Genomic DNA, 19,550 nt, shown 5'->3' on the forward strand with positions numbered 1-19,550 from the left:
AGGGGAGGGTGTTGTTTTCCTCTTTTTCTAAGATGAACTGGATTCTGGGGTGTTGGTTGTTTAAGTGTGTTAGGAAGGAGTGGAGTGTGTCTGAGCCATGTGGCCAAATAGCAAACACATCATTCACATAACGAAGCCAAATAGTGGGTTTTTGTGGAGCAGAGTTTAAGGCTTTCTCTTCAAATGTCTCCATAAAGAAATTGGCCAAGGGTAGGGAAAGCAGTGAACCCATGGCTGTCCCCTCTATCTGTTTGTAGAACGTTCCTTGCCAAACGAAATAGCCTGAGTTCATTGTGAACTGAAATAGGGCTGAGATATCGGGAGGAAACTTGGCTTGGATGAGCTCTAGGGTTTCTTTGAGCGGGACATTAGTGAATAGGGAGGAGACGTCAAAACTGACCATTATGTCAGTGTGTTGGAGTGTGAGGTTTTCTATACTGGCTTTAAAGTGGGCTGAGTTTTTTATGTGTGATGGTGTGTTGCCAGTGTGGTGTGTGAACGTTTTGGCTAAATGTTTGGCTAATTTATATGTGGGGGAATCAATGCCATCCACTGTGGGACGCAATGGCACATTTTGTTTATGTATTTTTGGGAGTCCATATAATCGGGGGGGGGTCTAGAGTTATAAGGTTTAAGTTTGTTGGTGACTTCCACAGGCCAAGAAGTGACCTTCTTAAGGAGTCTGTGGAAAGTTCTAATCTGAGAGCTGGTCGGATTATATTCTATGGGGAGGTAAGTCGTACGGTCTAGTACTAAAGCAATTAGCTTGCCTTTGTAGTCTTTTTGATTGAGCACCACTGTGGCGTTTCCCTTATCCGCTTTGGTGATTACTATTTTTTTGTTGTTTTTCAATTCTAGTAGGGCAGCATATTCGTTTTTGGAGGTTTGGCTTTAGTGAGAACACCGACTAGATCCAGTCTAACGTTTTTGGTGATATGGTTAGGCAGGTTGCGATTACTATTTTTTTGGTGATTACTATTCACCAAAATAGTAATCACTTTGGTGATTACTATTTTTTTGTTGTTTTTCAATTCTAGTAGGGCAGCATATTCGTTTTTGGAGGTTTGGCTTTAGTGAGAACACCGACTAGATCCAGTCTAACGTTTTTGGTGATATGGTTAGGAAGGTTGCGAATCCCACGTTCTATCTGGATCATGATTTCTTCGGCAGGTATTCTTTTAGGAGCTAGGGCGAAATTGTGACCACGTGAAAGTCCGGTGAGTGCTTCAGGCTTTAAAACTGCCGACGACAGGTTGACTACAGTGTTGAGTGGTGGCTGTGGTAAGGAGGTAGAATTCTTTGTCAGGTTTTCGTATTTTTTCGAATTCTTTTTTTGCCGATGCGCACGAGACGTCATGAAGTATCGACCATAGATCACACGAAAGGCCCGTCAATACGGCAAATTGAGGTTGAAAATATCGAGGCAAATAAATCGTCTGACGTTCCTAAAACGCTGCCGGGATAACAAAGCGATCCCTAATTGTGTTAAATTGAAGCAGCGCTTTACTTCCGAGAAAGCTCTGCGCATTTATAATCACACTAGCTTTGCCCTGTTATGAGAACAAATTACCGCGACTTGAGTTCTCCTGGCCGACGAAAACAAAACCTTACGGGCGCTAGAAGAAGAGCTTTCGGATACACTCGGCCGTGATCTATGGTCGATACTTCATGACGTCTCGTGCGCATCGGCAAAAAAAAAATTCGAAAAAATACGAAGTTGGCACTTGGAAAAATACAAAAACCTAACAAAGAATTCTACCTCCTTACCACAGCCACCACTCAACACTGTAGTCAACCTCTCGTCGGCAGTTTTAAAGCCTGAAGCACTCACCGCACTTTCACGTGGTCACAATTTCACCCTAGCTCCTAAAAGAATACCTGCTGAAGAACTCATGATCCAGATAGAACATGGGATTCACAACCTGCCTAACCATATCGCCAACAACGTTAGACTGGATGTAGTCGGTGTTCTCACTAAAGCCAAACCTCCAAAAACCGACTTACCCAAAAACGAATATGCTGCCCTACAAGAATTGAAAAACAACAAAAAAATAGTAATCACCAAGGCGGATAAGGGAAACGCACCGGTGGTGCTCAATCAAAAAGACTACAAAGGTAAGCTAACTGCTTTAGTACTAGACCGTACAACTTACCTCCCCATTGAATATAATCCGACCAGCTGTCAGATTAGAACTCTCCACAGACTCCTTAAGGTCACTTCTTGGCCTGTGGAAGTCACCGACAAACTAAAACCTTATAACTCTAGACCCCCCCCCGATTATATGGACTCCCAAAAATACATAAACAAAATGTGCCATTGCGTCCCATAGTGGATGGCATTGATTCCCCCACATATAAATTAGCCAAACATTTAGCCAAAACGTTCACACACTATACTGGCAACACACCATCACACATAAAAAAACTCAGCCCACTTTAAAGCCAGTATAGAAAACCTCACACTCCAACACACTGACATAATGGTCAGTTTTGACATCTCCTCCCTATTCACTAATGTCCCACTCAAAGAAACCCTAGAGCTCATCCAAGCCAAGTTTCCCCCTGATATCTCAGCCCTATTTCAGTTCACAATGAACTCAGGCTATTTCGTTTGGCAAGGAAAGTTCTACAAACAGATAGAGGGGACAGCCATGGGTTCACCGCTTTCCCTACCCTTGGCCAATTTCTTTATGGAGACATTTGAAGTGAAAGCCTTAAACACCGCCCCACAAAATCCCGCTATTTGGCTTCATTATGTGGATGATGTGTTTGCTATTTGGCCACATGGCTCAGACACACTCCACTCCTTCCTAACACGCTTAAACAACCAACACCCCAGAGTCCAGTTCACCTTAGAAAAAGAGGAAAACAACACCCTCCCCTTCCTAGACACTTTAATCGCCTGCCAGCTTGATGGATCTTTGGTTTTCTCTGTTCACAGAAAACCCACCCATACTGGCAGATACATTCACCAGCAGTCCCCCCCCCTCACAACAATATGGGGTTATAAAAACACTATATAACAGGGCAAAATTAATCTGCTCAGATGACAAGCCCCTAACTACTGAACTAAACCACATCCTCAACACTTTCTTAGCCAATGGCTATAACCCCAAAAAAATCCAAAAAATACTAATACCAGTAAACCACAACCCCCCTCCCCCCCTCCACAATAAAGATTACACCAAGTCTATCACCATCCCCCTACATCCAGGGCACCTCTGAGAAAATAACCAATATCCTCAAAAAATATGACCTTACTTCCTGTTACAAACCATATAAAAAGTTGGCATCCCTTATCCACTCTACCAAAGACCAACCACTTCCCCTAGACCTACCTGGTGTATACCAGGTCCCTTGCAGCTGCATATCGTCCTACTTTGGCCAAACAGGCAGAACAACAAATATCAGGATTTCAGAACACAAAGACTACATCCGGTTCCACCATTACAGCCGCTCTGGGATGGCAGACCATGCCTTAGATACCCACCATAAAATTCGTTGGAAGAAAACAAAAATAATTCATCGCAGCAAGTTTAAATACGAAAGATTATTCAAAGAATCTTCAGCAGCTCTAAAAAACGTTCCTAGCCTCAACAAATTTGGGTGCATGAAACTACCCCAAATTTGGGAGACTTACATTATGAGAACTTTAGCCCAACTGTCAAGACTACCAAATTAGTCCGTCAGAGGGCACTATTAGGACTTTAGGAACAATATCAGTTTCTTGCTTTCTTCCTCATTTGCTTTGTGTTAGTGCCTGCGTGCACATACCATATCTTTATGTTCCTGAAGATGGCAATGTGACGTTGCCGAAATATTCATTAAAGTTACCTTTAATTAATATACTTTATATGCGTTGTTAATTCCGTAAACTAATCACCAGTTATGTCTCACCAACGTATAAGCCTTGCTACTAGAGTCATATTATATTGGTAGGATTATGCTTGCAGAAACTGATCAGGCTAGGGATTTTGGAGTGTTGTTAGTAGATAGTAAGTTGAAGTTTAGTGGTCATGTATTAAAGATTGCAAATACACCTCAAAAGATAATTGCAATGCTGAAACGAACTTTGACATGTAAAGATAAGGATGTCATTTTGTCTCTTTACAAGGCATTGATAAGACCTCACTTGGACTATTGTGCACAGGTCTGGAGAGAGTACAAAGGAGAGTGTTAAAAAATGAATTCAGGATTGTGGAATACTGATTATGAAGACAGATTGAGAATTTGTAGACTGCAAACACTAGCAAACAAAAGAAAGAGAGGATGATATGTTGAAAATTTACAAACTTCTGAAAGGTTTATACAGGATTTCAGTTGATGGAATTTTTCATTTTATGGAGGGGTGGGGAAAGGACAAAAGGGCATTCCTTGGAAGCTGAGAATGCATGCTGCTAAGACGGGAGTGAGATCTTAGATTTTTCTCTCATAGGGTGGTGCGTGATTGGAATGGATGTATGTGACCTTCCTCGATGAGTCCGTGATTTCCTGGAGGTCTCTCTTAACAATAATAAGAAGAATAATATATTTGCTCAACTTTGACAAAAGAAATGGAATTAATATAAATATTACCATTGAAGACCAACACTAACGGCTGACATTCATATCATGACATTAAATACTTTATCTCTTTTAACTTATTTTTATATACACCAGAAAATTCATTCAGGTACATTTGAAGGAATTTATCATGAGCTGGAAAATGGTGGGAATGCAGCAAATTGCTATATAAGGAGTGGATCTTTTCATTGACTTATTTAAAGCAAGTAAATTAACTCATTAGATGAATTACAAGACTAATAAACACTTCTGTATTGTAATGAGCAAGTCAGCAGTTTTATAAACAAATGTTAACTAATATCTAACTTGTTTATGAAACTGATTCTTTTAACTTCATTAGACTTGAGGTGAGCTTGAAGTTGTTTTTTAAATGTGATGGGTATAGTGTGTTCAGGAATGACAGAGAGAATAAAATGGGGGGAGGAGTATTGTTGATGATAGCTGATGAGCTCCAGCCAAGGAGAATAGAAGTTGAATTGCAGGATAGAGAAAAGAGCACTTTTGAGGCCATTTGGTGTGAGATTGTGGCTAGCAGAACTAAATATACAATTGGGTGCTGCTATAGACCAGGTGATGGAAAAGATGGTGGTGACAGTATGCACAAGCAAATAGAAGAAATGGGTGGAAGGAGGGTGATTATTATGGGAGATTTCAACTATGGTCGCATTGATTGGAGTGAGGAGAGGACACACGGGAGGAAGGAACTGGATTTTATGCGGTCTTTAAGGGATAACTATCTGCGACAGCATGTAATGGAAAATACTAGGGGTCAGCGAGTGCTTGACCTAGTAATTACATCTGAGGATTTGGCTGTAACAAATATGACCACATTGCCACCAATCGGTGAGAGTGATCATAGGGTCTTAACTTGGGAGGTGGCTAAAGGTGTAGAATTTTCAATTAAGACAGGGTACATGTGGAATTATCGGGCTGGAAAGTATGACAAGCTTAGGAGTTTGATTGGTTCAGTGCCATGGCATGTACAACTGCAAGGACTAGAAGTTGATAGTGCATGGGAGGTAGTTAAGAAGTGCTTGCATGAAGCAATGGCTGACTGTATACCTAGAGTCCGAATAATAAATCAAGTAGGGGTTAAATGGATGAATAACACCATTAAGCTTGAGTTGCAAAAAAAGAAACAACTATGGAGGGAATTTAAGGAGAAGGGTGACCGGCAGGCACATGAACGGTATAAAGCGCAGGCCAGAAGGGTGACGAGTGTGGTAAGAAAAGCAAAAAAGGATTACAAAAGAACATTGGCCATGCAGGCTAAAGAGAATCCTAAACAGTTTTTTAGATATGTAGCAAGTAAAAGGAAAAATGTATGGCAGATTGATTTTAAAGAATGCCGATGGTAGGGAGGTAACTGAATCAGTTGAGATAGTTGAGTTACTGAGTGAGCACTTTGCAAAAGTATATCATCCAGGTGGTGACATTGCAGAAACGAATAAACAAGTAGATTATACGGGAATTGTGGTTAATGAAGTGGAGGTGAGTAGTCTATTGCATAACCTCAATGTCAATACATCTGTGGGATTGGATGGTATACCAGCTCGTGTTGTACGAGAAGCAGCTAAAGAATTGTCAGTACCCTTGACCATTTTGTTTAATTTGAGTCTCGGGTCTGGGTTAGTCCCGAGCGGGTGGAAAGAGGGGAAAATAGTTCCACTGCATAAAGGTGGTTCCAAGACTGCTGTAGTAAATTACCGACCGATTAGCATATCAGGAATCATTGTCAAGGTCTTAGAGAAAATAGTCAAGAGGAAAATACAAGATTGGATAGAAGAAAATGGGATACTGTATCGGGGACAGCATGGTTTTGTGAAGGGTAGGTCATGCCTCAGTAACTTGCTCACGTATTATAACACAGTGACGGCTGAACTGGATAAGGGTAATGGGTTTACGGTGATTCTACTGGACCCTGCCAAGGCCTTTGACAGGATTCCACATGGAATTCTAATCAGTAAATTGCAGCATATGGGAATGGACATAGGGTTGGTGAGATGGATAGGAGCTCTTGGACCACTGCTGTTTAATTTGTTCATAAATGATATAAGAAATGATCTGAGAGGAACAGTTCATTTGTTTGCGGATGATGCGAAGTTGGGTAGGGCAATAGTGAATGCAGATGACGTCAAAATTTTGCAGGATGATTTGGATAGATTGGAGGTCTGGGCTAAGGAGAATGGATGTCAGTTTAATGTGGCAAAATGTAAGGTTATGCATTTTGGGGTGAAAAGATTGGCGGCAGTTTACTGCATTGGTGGAACCGTGCTCCAGGAAATTGATGAGGCACGAGATTTAGGAGTGTTGGTAGATAAGGAATTGAAATTTAGGGGACACATTGCAAAAGTGACCAAAACAGCTCATCAAATCACTTGGTTGCTGAAGAATACGTTGACAAGCAGAGACAAGCAGGTTATTGTTCCTCTGTATCGAGCCTTGATAAGACCCCATCTAGACTACTGTGCTCAGATTTGGTCACCTAGGTTTCTTCTTGATGGGGAGGAGGTGGAGAGGATACAGAGGCGAGTGACCAAGATGATAGCAGGTCTGTGGAATGAACCGTATGAGAACAGGTTGAGGATTTGTGGGTTGCAAAAATTGGTTGATAGGCGGAGGAGGGGAGATATGATTGAGACATTCAAATTACTGAAGGGTTTCTATAAAATTAATTCAGAAGATATTTTTGAGAACAGGGCTGGTTGTGGGAGGACTAGGGGACATCCATGGAAACTGGGCAAAAGTGTGGTTAGTAAAGGTGTTAGAGCTGGGTTCTTTACTTTTAGAGTAGTGAATGAGTGGAATGCGCTCCCTGAGTCTGTGGTGGATGCTGTGACATTGAATGAGTTTAAGGCGAGGTATGATGGATACTGTATGAATGTCAAATAGTTGTGATGAATATGATTTGGGGCCTCCCTCGATGAGTCCAATGACTCCCTGGAGTTGCCCGAAATAATAGTAATAATAGTAATAATGTTATATTGCTATTGATTTTGTATGCATTTCAGGTATTATTACAAACTACTGTCTGACCACAGATCCGAGACCCTAGTCTGGCAATGTGCCAATAAAAATCAGTTCATGTTGAAGGGGAGAAAGAAATAAAGGATGTATGAATTAGTGAGCAACACGTGAAATTACATGCTTTATACATGAAATTTTCCAACTTATACAAGCAAAATAGTTACCACTTGAAAAACTACAATGCTCATAAAAGAAAAGTTGTTTTTCCGACGTGTAATAATAAACAACTCATCCCACAAAACAGATTGATTACCCTATTATCGGAATGGATTCTCCTTCTGCCATGCGCAGAAGTGTCAAAGGGTCTCGCATCTGTGGGCATATAGTAGTGATGTTATTTTTATTTTATTTTATTTTATTTATTTATTTCAGAAGTGGCATTTCTGTTATCCTGATCATGTAATAACATCATCAAATTCCTGATATACCCTCAGAGAAAGGGGTGTACAGGATATTATGATGGTACTACATGAAAGGTATGAAAAGTTACATCGTTACTAACTTCCTATCGACAATTTTCCTCCAGAATAATCTGCTATCCGTCAAGACTCCAATATTACCAGATCTTATATTTCTGTCTTCTTCTAAAACACTTTTTATTGTATCAATCTACCTAGATTGATGCAATAAAAAGAGTCTTCCTCTGAGTTTTTTCCTGGTAAAGAACACTTGTTTTGCTAACCTTTTCTCTCCCATTTTGTTTAAGTGACCATACCACTTGAGATTGGTTCTATTAATACATTCTTGAATGCTAACAATGTCAGGTTCTTTCCTAATGTCCTCATTTTTAATCTGATATTGCCATTGATGCCATCTGTTGACTGCTCTAATCTTTCTAAGAACACTAATATCTGTAGTATCCAGTCTTTGATCGAGTGTTTTATTTCCAACTCAGCTCTCAGATCTGCAAGTTCAAATTGGTTTCAATAGTCTCTTCTATACAGCTAGTTTAGTATATTAACCAGTTTCTCTCTTATTCTGCATAAATTTATTCAGTTGACTTCCTACCACACCAGACTTGAGAATTCTGTTGTCTATTTTCATATTTAATTTGCCTTCTTCACTAAAAATTGTGTCTAAATAACTTATTTTAAAAATAGTTTATCTTTAGGTTCTCCATTTAGAATGCAGCTGAAGTTTTCTATGTTCCTGCCTATTTTCATAGTTTTAGTCTACTTATTGCTGATTTTCATGCAAAATTTGTTATAGCTGTTATTCAATTTAGAGAATCCTGGAAACTTGCTCTGGATATGTTTAGCAGTACATCATCTGCATAATGCAAAGAGCTAAGTTTCATATCTCCAATTCTGATTTCACATTTAATGCCACTTTCTTTCATAATGTGCATCCTTGTCTTACACCTAATTTTACATGAAATCATCTTCCTGTATTTCCTTCAATTCTAACTGCTAATTTTAACATCTCAAATATTGACTTAAGTGCTACTGAATATAATGTCCCATTTACCTCATATAATTGGAGTGTTTTGAATAGCTTTTCTCTTGGCACCTAATCATATGCCTTTTCTAAATTTGCATAATTTAAATACAGATCCTTGTTATGTTCCCCTGATTTCTCTAATATTCATCTTAAATTGAAAACATGATCCTGACAACCTCTGTTTGCCTTGGACCCAGCTTGTTCTTCTCCATGCTCCCCTTCCACAATTTTTCTTAACTTTTACTCAAGTATACTTGAATAAATTTTACCTGAAACACTCAGTAGGGAAATTCCTCTGTAATTCACATATTTAGTCTTATTTCCCTTGTTTCACTTAGCAATCTTTCCGAGTGATTACTCCAGACATTCAGAACAGCTCTTCAGTTTTCATGTTGCCTTTATCACCTGATTCCTTTTACAGTACTCTTACCTCTATTTCTAAGCTTTTTTTCATTAGTCTCCAGGATAGTTCATCACTGTCCTGATCTTTATTTTCTGTGTTCTTACCCAAGTCTTCCCATGACTTTTGTTTAGCTAGTTTTGCACATTGCTTTACTTTCTTACATTTTTCTCTGTGTTCTCTAAGAACACAAGATATCAAAAGTTACTTGCCAGGAACTTTTGATATCGTTTCTTCTTTTCTGTGACTGTCTCTTTAAATTTCCCGAGTCCGCCATAGAGTTCTGTTTTTCTCCATGCAGACTAACTCACCACATGTCTCTCTCTTTCTGAATCAATCAATGTTTTCATCAAGGTTTGCCGATGAATCTTGAATGTTCGGTTTTTGTTTTCAAACCCTTTCATTTTTTCATTCATATTAGAGACTTAATGGAGCAAAACAGCACTGAGAAAGTATTAAAATATTATTCAATTCTTCCAGTATTTCATTTTGGTCACTGAGTTATGGTTAGGGAGTACAATATTGAGACTTGTAACACACATAAAGCCAACACAAAACTGATTGAAACATGTGGACAAAAGACTATTGTCCTAACTAAGGGGTGGGGGGGGGGGGGGCACCAGTTGGCTGTCTAGGATGTAAACTGGATCTTGCAGTATTAGCGTTTCCCATATTTTGGGAAGTTTAATGCAATCATGATTTTTTAAATTAGGGTAATTTCTGAGAGAAGCTGCAGATTACAAATAGACTTTCTGTTCTAAATTTATTGCAATAGAGCACAGTGATCTTTTTCGTTTTGATTCTATAAGCTGTATCTAAAGCATGGTTTGCTAGGCCTGATTGGCCATTGTCATGACTGCAGATTTATTTTTGTCTTCTTCCATGCAGATGTTGACTGATCTTCCTGTCTGTCTGTCTATAGTAGGCCATCTTTCAGGAACAGGGCAATTTATGTACTCCAAACAAGAGAGGAGGGTGCTGATCTTTATTAGAATGTATAAGGGTAGTAAGCTTTTGGTTGGGCTTGAAAGCCATCCAGAGACTGCATTGTCTTTCAGACTAGCTGTTTTTTCTGAAGAGGTCAAGGACTGGGAAAAGGATTTTTATTTATTTTTTATTTTTTTATATGTGGCATTAAGATAAGATTTTGGAACTGTAGCCATTAGATAAGAAGATGTGGTTTATGTGATTAAGTTTTGCTGTAAGAGAGGAATCATTGGAATAAAGGTTATAAGCTGTATTGGTTAGTGTTTAAATGACACCATATTGTTGAGAAGGGGTGGGAGTAATGGGAAAGTGGATGTACTTGCCTGTGTGTGTATGTAGGCTTCTGTATACTGAAAAGTACAGGTTACCATTGGGTAAGCATGTTACCAAGATGTTTAGAAAGGCTAAACTATTATTGGTTTCATGATGGTAAACTGGATTCTAGGGTGGAGACTATTGAGGTGAGAGAGCAAGGAGTCTAATGTGTTTGGACTATGAGGCCAAATGGAGAATACATCATCTGCATATCTTAACCAGATAGAAGGTTTAAGAGTCGCTGAGTCAAGAGTTTGTTTTTCAAAATATTCCATTGGCAAGGAAGATGAGAGGGGAGAACCCATAGAGGGTATGGGTTCTTCCATACCCTCTATGAGAGACATCCAGACAAATATCCAGAATGAATAGCAAAGGGGAAAACAGTAATATCAGGAGGGAAAACTTCCTTTATAAGTGATAAAGTGTCTTTTAAGGGAATATTGGTGAACAGTGGGGGATGACCTAAAAGCTAACCAAACTATCTGTATTATTTAACATTAAATTCTCAATATAAGTTTTAAAACAGATAGGTTTTATATATATATATATATAGGAAGTGGCATGATCAGTGAAGGAGAGATAAGAGATCTTGCTAACTGTTTTGCTGATTTATAGCATGGGGAATCTATAGTATCTACTAAAGGTCATGGGGGGGGAATTGGGTTTATGTGTTTTCAGCCTCGGAGGGGAGTGGGGACTGAATGATTTGCATTTTTTTTTTTGTGTGTGTGTGAGTGATTTTGGAAGGCCAGGAAGAAACTTTTTTGACCAGGCTTTTAAATTTTTTTATCTGAGATTTAGTGGGATCATAATCTAAACATCTGTAGGTTGAGTGGTCTCTGATAATGATATCCATTTTTCTATTGTATTCACTGGTATTAAGAATAACAGTAACATTCTCTTTATCAGCTATGGTGATGACTATCACCAGAATTGATATCACTTCACTGTTCACTAATATTCTTTTAAATGACACCTTGTCACCTATAAAGGAAGTTTTTTCTCCTGATATTACTAATCTGTTTCCCTTTGCTATCCATTCTGGATATTTCTCTTGGAAGCACAACATTTATAAATAGGTAGAGGGTACCTCTATGGATTCTCCCTTTTCAACGCATCTCAAACCTATCTGGGTAAGATATCTGGATAACGTATTCTCCATTTGGCCTCATGGCCCAGACACATTAGATTCTTTCCTCTCTCACCTCAGTAGTCTTCACCCTAGAATCCAGTTTACCATGGAAAAAGAAACTAATAATAGTGTAGCTTTTCTAGACACCTTGGTAAAACACCTACCCAGTGGTAACCTGTACTTTTGAGTATACAGGAAGCCCACCCACATAGGCACATATATTCACAAACTTTCCATCACCGCCCCCCTTTCCTCAATAATATGGTGTTATTATCTAATCAATAGAGCCTATAACCTTTTGTTCCAATGATTCCTCTCTTACAGCAGGACTTAATCATATTCACCACACTTTCTTATCTAATAGCTACAATTCTCACAGTATCAAAAAATTAGTCAATCCTTTTCCCAATCCTTGACCTCTTCAGAAAGATTTTTGTAATGCTATCATCATCTCCTATATCCAAAGCACTTCAGAAAAAATAACCAGAGTCTTAAAGAAATACAATCTCTGCATGGCTTTCAAGCCCACAGAAAACTTGCTATCCTTATATATTCTACTAATGATCAGCTCCCTCTTCTCTCTGTGCTCAAAGTATATAAAGTGTCCTATTCTTGCAAGTTGGCCTACTATGGACAGACAGGAAGCTCAGTCAACATCGGCACCCTAGTGGGCACCCATCTTAGTTAGGACTCTAGTGTGTCACAAGTCTCATATTGTACTCCCTGATGATGTCTCAGTAACTGAGATCGAGTATTGGAAGAATTAAGTAATAATTTTTATCCTTTTTCAGTGCTATTTCACTTCATTAAGCCTCTACCATGAGGTTCTTCCTGCACTTAGTCTTAACCCACCATTCATTGTTTCTTGAATATGATTTGTGTATTTGAGTCTACAGTTTACCTGTAAAAGCTGGTCAACTTTGATTCTTTTTAAAACTTTCTTACACAACCTTCTTTTCAATATAAAATTAAATTTTATCCTCTTCAAAACTCAATGGTGATCACTTCCAATTTCTAATCCTCTATATATTGTTGTGTCCTGAACAGAAAACATTGGTATCAACAATAATAGTCATTGATGCTATTATTGTTTGCACGTTTGTTATTTTTTGCATCATCATCTCTCCATCTTATGACATTAATTAGGTTAATGAATGGCACCTAGAATTCACTTGATCATTTGAACTTAATACAAGTTTGAACTTGTATTAAGTTCAAACCAGAAAGATTAAGGAATAAAGCTATGATTTGAACTTAATACAAGTTTTAATCCTTCATCTGCAAACATTTATCTTTCATGGATCTATTTTATTTTAATAGATTTTTTTCTTAAATAGAATCTAAGATGATATTTAGCATATAAGCACTACTACAAGTACATTGTAAGCTATGTCCATCATTAGAGCATTATTTTTGTGTGTGTGTGCGTGCACGTGCACGTGCAAGCTTATAGATTTTTTTTCTTTTTTTTTAATAGATTTTTTTCTTAAATAGAATCTAAGATGATATTTAGCATATAAGCACTACTACAAGTACATTGTAAGCTATGTCCATCATTAGAGCATTATTTTTGTGTGTGTGTGTGCGTGCACGTGCAAGCTTATGTTGTGGCATAAGCTTGCACGTGCACGCACACACACACACAAAAATAATGCTCTAATGATGGACATATATGCATGCACACACACAAAAAAATAATGCTCTAATGATGTTGCATCAGAATGTATTACCATACGTTCTGATGCAACCAGCCTTTCTCACTCTTGGAGTAGCCCTGGAAATAATTTTCAGGTTTCGTGGAACCCCCTGCATAAAAATTATTATATCTTTGTTTATTTATATATATATATATTATTATTATATTTATATTATTTATGTATTATTATATTCTATTTATACAATGTTTATTTTATTTATTATTATTTTTTTTTTTTTTTCAATTACGATCTCTCGCAAAATCCCTAGTGACATCTCAGGGAACCCCATGATTCACTATAACAGAATATTGTTGTATTATTTATGAATTAAACTGATGACCAGATTATTAATTACAAGCAACAGTACGGTATGCAATAAATGGTTTCATTGAGCAGTGATTCTTCTTTGTTCTAGGGCTCCATATTCATTATGGGTCATTTGTTTTGGCAGATAGCTAAACAAAAGTTTGCATTATTATCTTTAATGCCTCCTTACTGTGGGATAATAATTATAATCTTGAATATACATTTTTAATGTGGTAGTTTAATTTATTTGTAACTTTGATATGATGCTCCCACATTATGTCAACTGATATTAAAATAATCTCAAATCCTTATCATTTTGGTACATTATTATGGGAGGGGGACTCATGATACATGAAATTTAATGAATATGTGTATAGTACGCCCACAGATACGAGACCCTTTGACATTTCTGCGCATGTCAAAAGATGGAGAATCCATTCCAATAATAGGGTAATCAATCTGTATCGTGGGATGTAAGTGCAAACTTTGTTTGCTTACACTTGGATAAAGGATTAAACTAAATTTATTATAGTCTAACCAAGTGAAAAAAACTTTCAATAAATTCTGTATAATGCTTAATTTGTAATGTCTGTTATTTTAAGATAAACAGATGTTATAAATCCTGTTTGTGATGTATTTTATTTCTTGTATTTCATCTTTTATGGAGCAGTTAATTAGGAAGCCAATTTCTCCCTGGAATTTTAGATTGTCACCATAACTATAGAGTAGCTGTCCATTTTTTAGATCAATATTATTTTCTTTTTTTCAGTATCATTTTTATTCATAACTAATACATAAGTAGAAACTGTTACATTGTCCATTTGATCACACGTGCACAGTATACAGAACTTTTGATAAGATTCTCATATCTGTACTGCTAGATATAATACAATTTCCTGATTAATTAGACTGTGTACAAATTGTGATACTGGATAAAATGCACCAAAGACCTCTTGGCATTGCAACTGGAATCTTCCCTCCATTTTTTTGAACATTCAAGTTTCAACAGTTATATGCATTCTGGTGAGCAGCTATCAAGATAAAACTATTTGGTGAGAAATTCTGAAATATATATATTCATATCTTTTAATAATTGGTCCTGAAATGTTCTCTTTAGAAAGCGGAATCACAGTTGGCCTATGAACTACAAGCTGCAAAAATGAAACAGTTAATTCGTAATGAGGAGATGGAAATTAATGTTGTGGAAAGGAGGAAACAAATAGCAGTGGAAGAGAAGGAAATTCTTAGAAAAGATAAGGAACTTACTGCTACTATCCGCCTGCCAGCAGAAGCAGAAGCTTATAAAGTGGAAATGATAGCCCAGGGAAAACGGTGAGCTGATTTTACTATTTATTTTAATTTTATAAGACAGATATATGAAATATAAGAACTTTTTTTGTGTGCAGGTTAAAAAAATGTATATTTATAATTTCTGCAAGTTTTAGTTCAGTGAATCTCATGAAAATTGTCACATTTTGTAAATGATCAGTTGCTCTGTAAAATGTTAATTTGTTTAGAAAGTGAATGGTACTATTGTAAAATCATGTATAGAAGGATTTTTATACAAAAATACTTTATATACCGATTTTACTGGTAAACGAAATTCAATTCAATATACTTGTGATTAATTTGCAAAATTTTATAGTTTAGTAATATAGAAATAAATTCTGTGTAATGTTAAATAGTATAACCACCAAAAGTTTTGTAAAAGAACAAAGAAAGTAAATGTGAAATTATTTGTGTCAAAAGAAACTTCTTATTAACTTATGACCTAGGGCGATTACAATCACGAAGGTCAAATATGTACGGGGGTTTCCCGTCTTAATGCAATGATGAAAAAAGGTGGCAGGTGCAGAACCTCGTAATACCCAGGGGATTATTACGTAGCAGAACCCGAGGTCAATGGAGCCAGATAAATGGGGGTTGCTGTGGTGACACAAGCGGATTACATTTTTGTGGGGTCGAGGAGACGTGGAGTTACGGAGGTTATGACGATGTAAGTTACAGCTTCAGAGTTACGATGTAAGTTACAGCAATGAAAGTCGCAATGGAGTTTTGCCTATCATCTTAAGGTGGAAGGCCACGCAGCAGGAGAGACAGATTTAAATGTGTGTGGCAGAATAAGTTCGTCTTTGTTTCTGTTTTGAATCCAGGTTTGGGAAAGCTGCCCTGGTTCAAGATTGGAGCCCTACATTCCAGCCAGAAGTGTGAGACAACTAATTTGAGTTGTTTTTAGAGAAAGTAGATACCGGATTTTCATGCTGCCAAGTTCCTGACGTTCGCAAATAGTAAGAGGAAATCTGACAAATGAAGTACCCATACACATTGCCAAGATCAGAAGGTAATAGAAGGTGATTTCTAGAATCATTCAGAGAGAACCAGACAACTGATTCAAAGTAAGATCTTTCTATTGTTTTGCTAGAGACATAATTGTGACGGTGATTTGTTTAAAGTTTTTTGCTTATAATGATACATAAGGACTATAGGCCTTTAGCTAACAATTGAATTGTCTTGTTCAGTTATATGTGAAAGAAAACTTGGCAGAATTTAGAGTGATATGTTGTGTGCTTAATATTGTTATTATTTGCTAAGCCTGCATTTGTTTAAGTGAGGTTGACCTAAGTGTGACTAAGTATTAACAAATATATTATCATACACTTCGTCTTACAAGAATTGTTTACATAAGAGGAGTAATTGTGATTGTATTTATGAGTTGCTTTTGAAGTATAGAACCTGATTTACTTGAAGTTTTAGTATTGACTTTTTTTTGTACATTTCTTTGAATATGAATAAATTGTTTTCTTGTTTAAACAAATTGCCTGATTCCTGTTACCAATGCACTGCTCATTAAATTCAAATCTGTGTGCCCTTGAATAGCCACAACTGTAGAAAAGAAGTTTTACGTTGCTAGATTTAGTTATAAGTAAGAGAAGAAAGTTCCGTGTTTTACTGAGTGATTTTTCTTTGGAGGGATACTCATCTTCTATCCACGAATTTTGGTGGCGCAGCTAGAAATCATAAATTTTTCAAAATTCGGTTTACAAAAACACCAGTTGTTCAGACAAAGAGATTGGGCTCCAGCCTGAGGCATTTTTCTTAGTTTTGAAAGTTTTGCACACGAGAACAGTAACATTTGCGGCGTTGAGACAAAGGTGAATTAAGTTGAGTGAGAGGATTGATGGTTAAGAGATTAAATCAAGCAACGGATTATGAACTCAGAGTTGCAACTGTTAAAGTAAAGTTAAAAATTTTATGGAATTTACAACCATGTTAAAAAAATTTTTTATTATCTTGACGCTTCGATCTTCATATCAAGATCATCATCTGGAGCATACATAAATATACAAGGCAAGCTGAGTTACATTATTAACTGTAAGCTAGAGAAACAATGATTTGATCACATGTTATTCTACTGGCATGACCTCTAGTGAAAAAAAAATATATAAATTACATCAAGCTAAATTCTATTTATGATGACAGGATTAAGCATTCTTTCTTACAGATGGTTTTCTTTCAGAAACAATGATGTCCTATTTTTAGTATTACAATTGTTATTTAAGATACTGGATTTTTTACAGTCCTGTTTATAGTTGTTCTTAGTGAGGAAGGTTCCATTGGTCGATTATATGCCTTCCATATGTTTGGGATTTTTAGACCATCGTTATTGTTCAGATTGGGGTGGTTGATAATGATCTCACAGGCTTCCTTAAATTTCCATTCATACCATGTTTTAGTGCGATGTAAACAGCTAGTGCTTTTCCAGTAAATTCTGTGTAAGGTATTCAGGGCATGATCCGAAAGGCCAGCATCACCATAATTATTATATTTAATGTGTCGTCTATGTTCTTTTTGTCTGATAGGAATTGTGCATCCTGTTTCTCCTATATATGGTATGTTGCAAGTGCAATAAATACGGTATACTCCAGGGTGGGCTAGTGGAGGGAGTGGGTCTTTTGGATGAGTTGAGTAAGCTTTTTAATTTTGCAGGAGGTTTAAAGGTGGCTTTCAGGTTGTATTTTTGTAGTACTCTGTTTATTTTGTCTGATGTTCCTTTAATGTAGGGAATGGTTATAGTTTTATTGTAGTCTGGTTTGTCTTTGATTTTTATGGAGGTTTTGTAGAGAATTTTGTTAATAGTGTTTTGGCTGTATCCGTTTTTTTGGAAAGTATTGCTGATAATTTTAAATTCATCTTTCAGTGTCTGTTCACTGGAACAGATAGTCTGAGCCCTCTTTTTTTAGATTGTTGATGACATCTAGTTTTTGTGTTGGGTGGTGGTGGTAGGAGTTTATGTGTATATATTGTCCTGTATGTGTCTATTTCAGATAAATGGTGAAGGAAAGATTGCCAGAGAGAAGACGTGTGACAAGTGTATCTAGAAATGGAAGTGTGTTATGTTTTTCAATCTCAATTGTGAACTGTATGCATTTGTGTTGTTTGTTTAGGTGGCTAAGGAATGTGTCTAATGTCTAGCGGCCATGGGACCAGATTGCAAAAACATCGTCAACGTATCTAAGCCAGACTTTGGGTTTTAGAGGAGAGGAACCTAAAGCAAGTTGCTCAAAATGTTCTATGTAAAAGTTAGCAATAAGGGGGGGGGGGGGGGGGGATAATGACAAGCCCATGGCTGGGCCTTCTTTTTGTAGGTAGAAGGCGTTTTGCCATACAAAATAACCAGAATGTAATACATGCGCAAAGAGCGTCATGATATCTGGAGGGAATTTGTTCTGTAGGAGAAGGATTGTGTCATTGATTGGGACATTCATAAAGAGGGCAGAGACACATCAAAACTGACTAATATCTTTTTCTAATGTAATGTTTTGATGATGTTTATGAAGTGTTGTGTGTTTTTGATATAGGAGGAGGAATGACCTACCAACTCCTTGAGTGTTGCCGCTAATTTTTTGGCTAAGTGATACGTCGGGCTGTCAATTCTTTCAACTATAGGTCTTAGCTGTGTGTTTTCTTTGTGAATTTTCGGTAGCCTGTAAATCCTTGGGGAGCGCGTGTAGTGCAGAAATAGTTTTTTGACCGTGTTTTTTGGGCCATGTGGTAATTGACTTAAGTAGTTTCTCTGTTTTGTTTTTTATTCTATTGGTTGGGTTGTAGTTAACTAATTGGTATGTGTATGGTAAATTTCATAAAATTTTTAAATGAATGCTGATCACCGTGTAACACTAAAAGAAGGATTAAAATAAAGTTAAGATTAAAGATAATATAAATTAAGTAAAGCGAAATTTTCAAGATAAGTTTTGAATAGTATAATATCATAGTTTTTACACTATTCCTGTAGTCCCTGCAAGAATAGTTTGTTTTAGTGGATAGTCTGCTATAGTGAAATTCTTTTCATTTAGCATTGTACCTGTAGTGCTTTGGTTAGGATTTTTCATTAGTAGTGAGTTTGTTATAATAGTTTTACTATTGTGAAATCATGAGCTAATAATGAATGTTAACATGAATTGCACTTTTCTTACTTTTGTAGAATAAAGTTGCTTAACTCAAAAACTTTCACAGCCCAACAGCAAATTGTTTGTGATTGTCTGTCATCATGTGGCACTGTCGAGGCCATAGAATGGCAAGGAGACTGGTCACTCTCTGTATGAGTGTCATTTTCAGGAGTCTATCTCCATCCCCACTCTTTCCTTTCATTTAATAATAATCCAAAAATGAAAAAGATAAATAA

General features: G+C 37.0%; 1 protein-coding gene across 2 annotated transcripts in view; it reads left to right on the forward strand.

Annotated features, from left to right (window-relative positions):
- LOC150101747 (flotillin-2-like) overlaps positions 1-19,550 on the forward strand; it is a 159,109-nt gene that overhangs the window by 96,543 nt on the left and 43,016 nt on the right. For both annotated transcript variants that reach the window (XM_090400672.1, XM_090400671.1), the window contains exon 7: positions 14,985-15,199. In XM_090400672.1, the coding sequence (XP_090256798.1) occupies positions 14,985-15,199 (215 nt within the window). The remainder of the gene's footprint in view (positions 1-14,984; positions 15,200-19,550) is intronic.

Source organism: Typopeltis vanoorti, chromosome 11 (assembly GCF_054136105.1).
Source record: "Typopeltis vanoorti isolate ZY-2024b chromosome 11, IOZ_Tvanoo_1.0, whole genome shotgun sequence".
Lineage (NCBI taxonomy): Eukaryota > Metazoa > Arthropoda > Arachnida > Uropygi > Thelyphonidae > Typopeltis > Typopeltis vanoorti.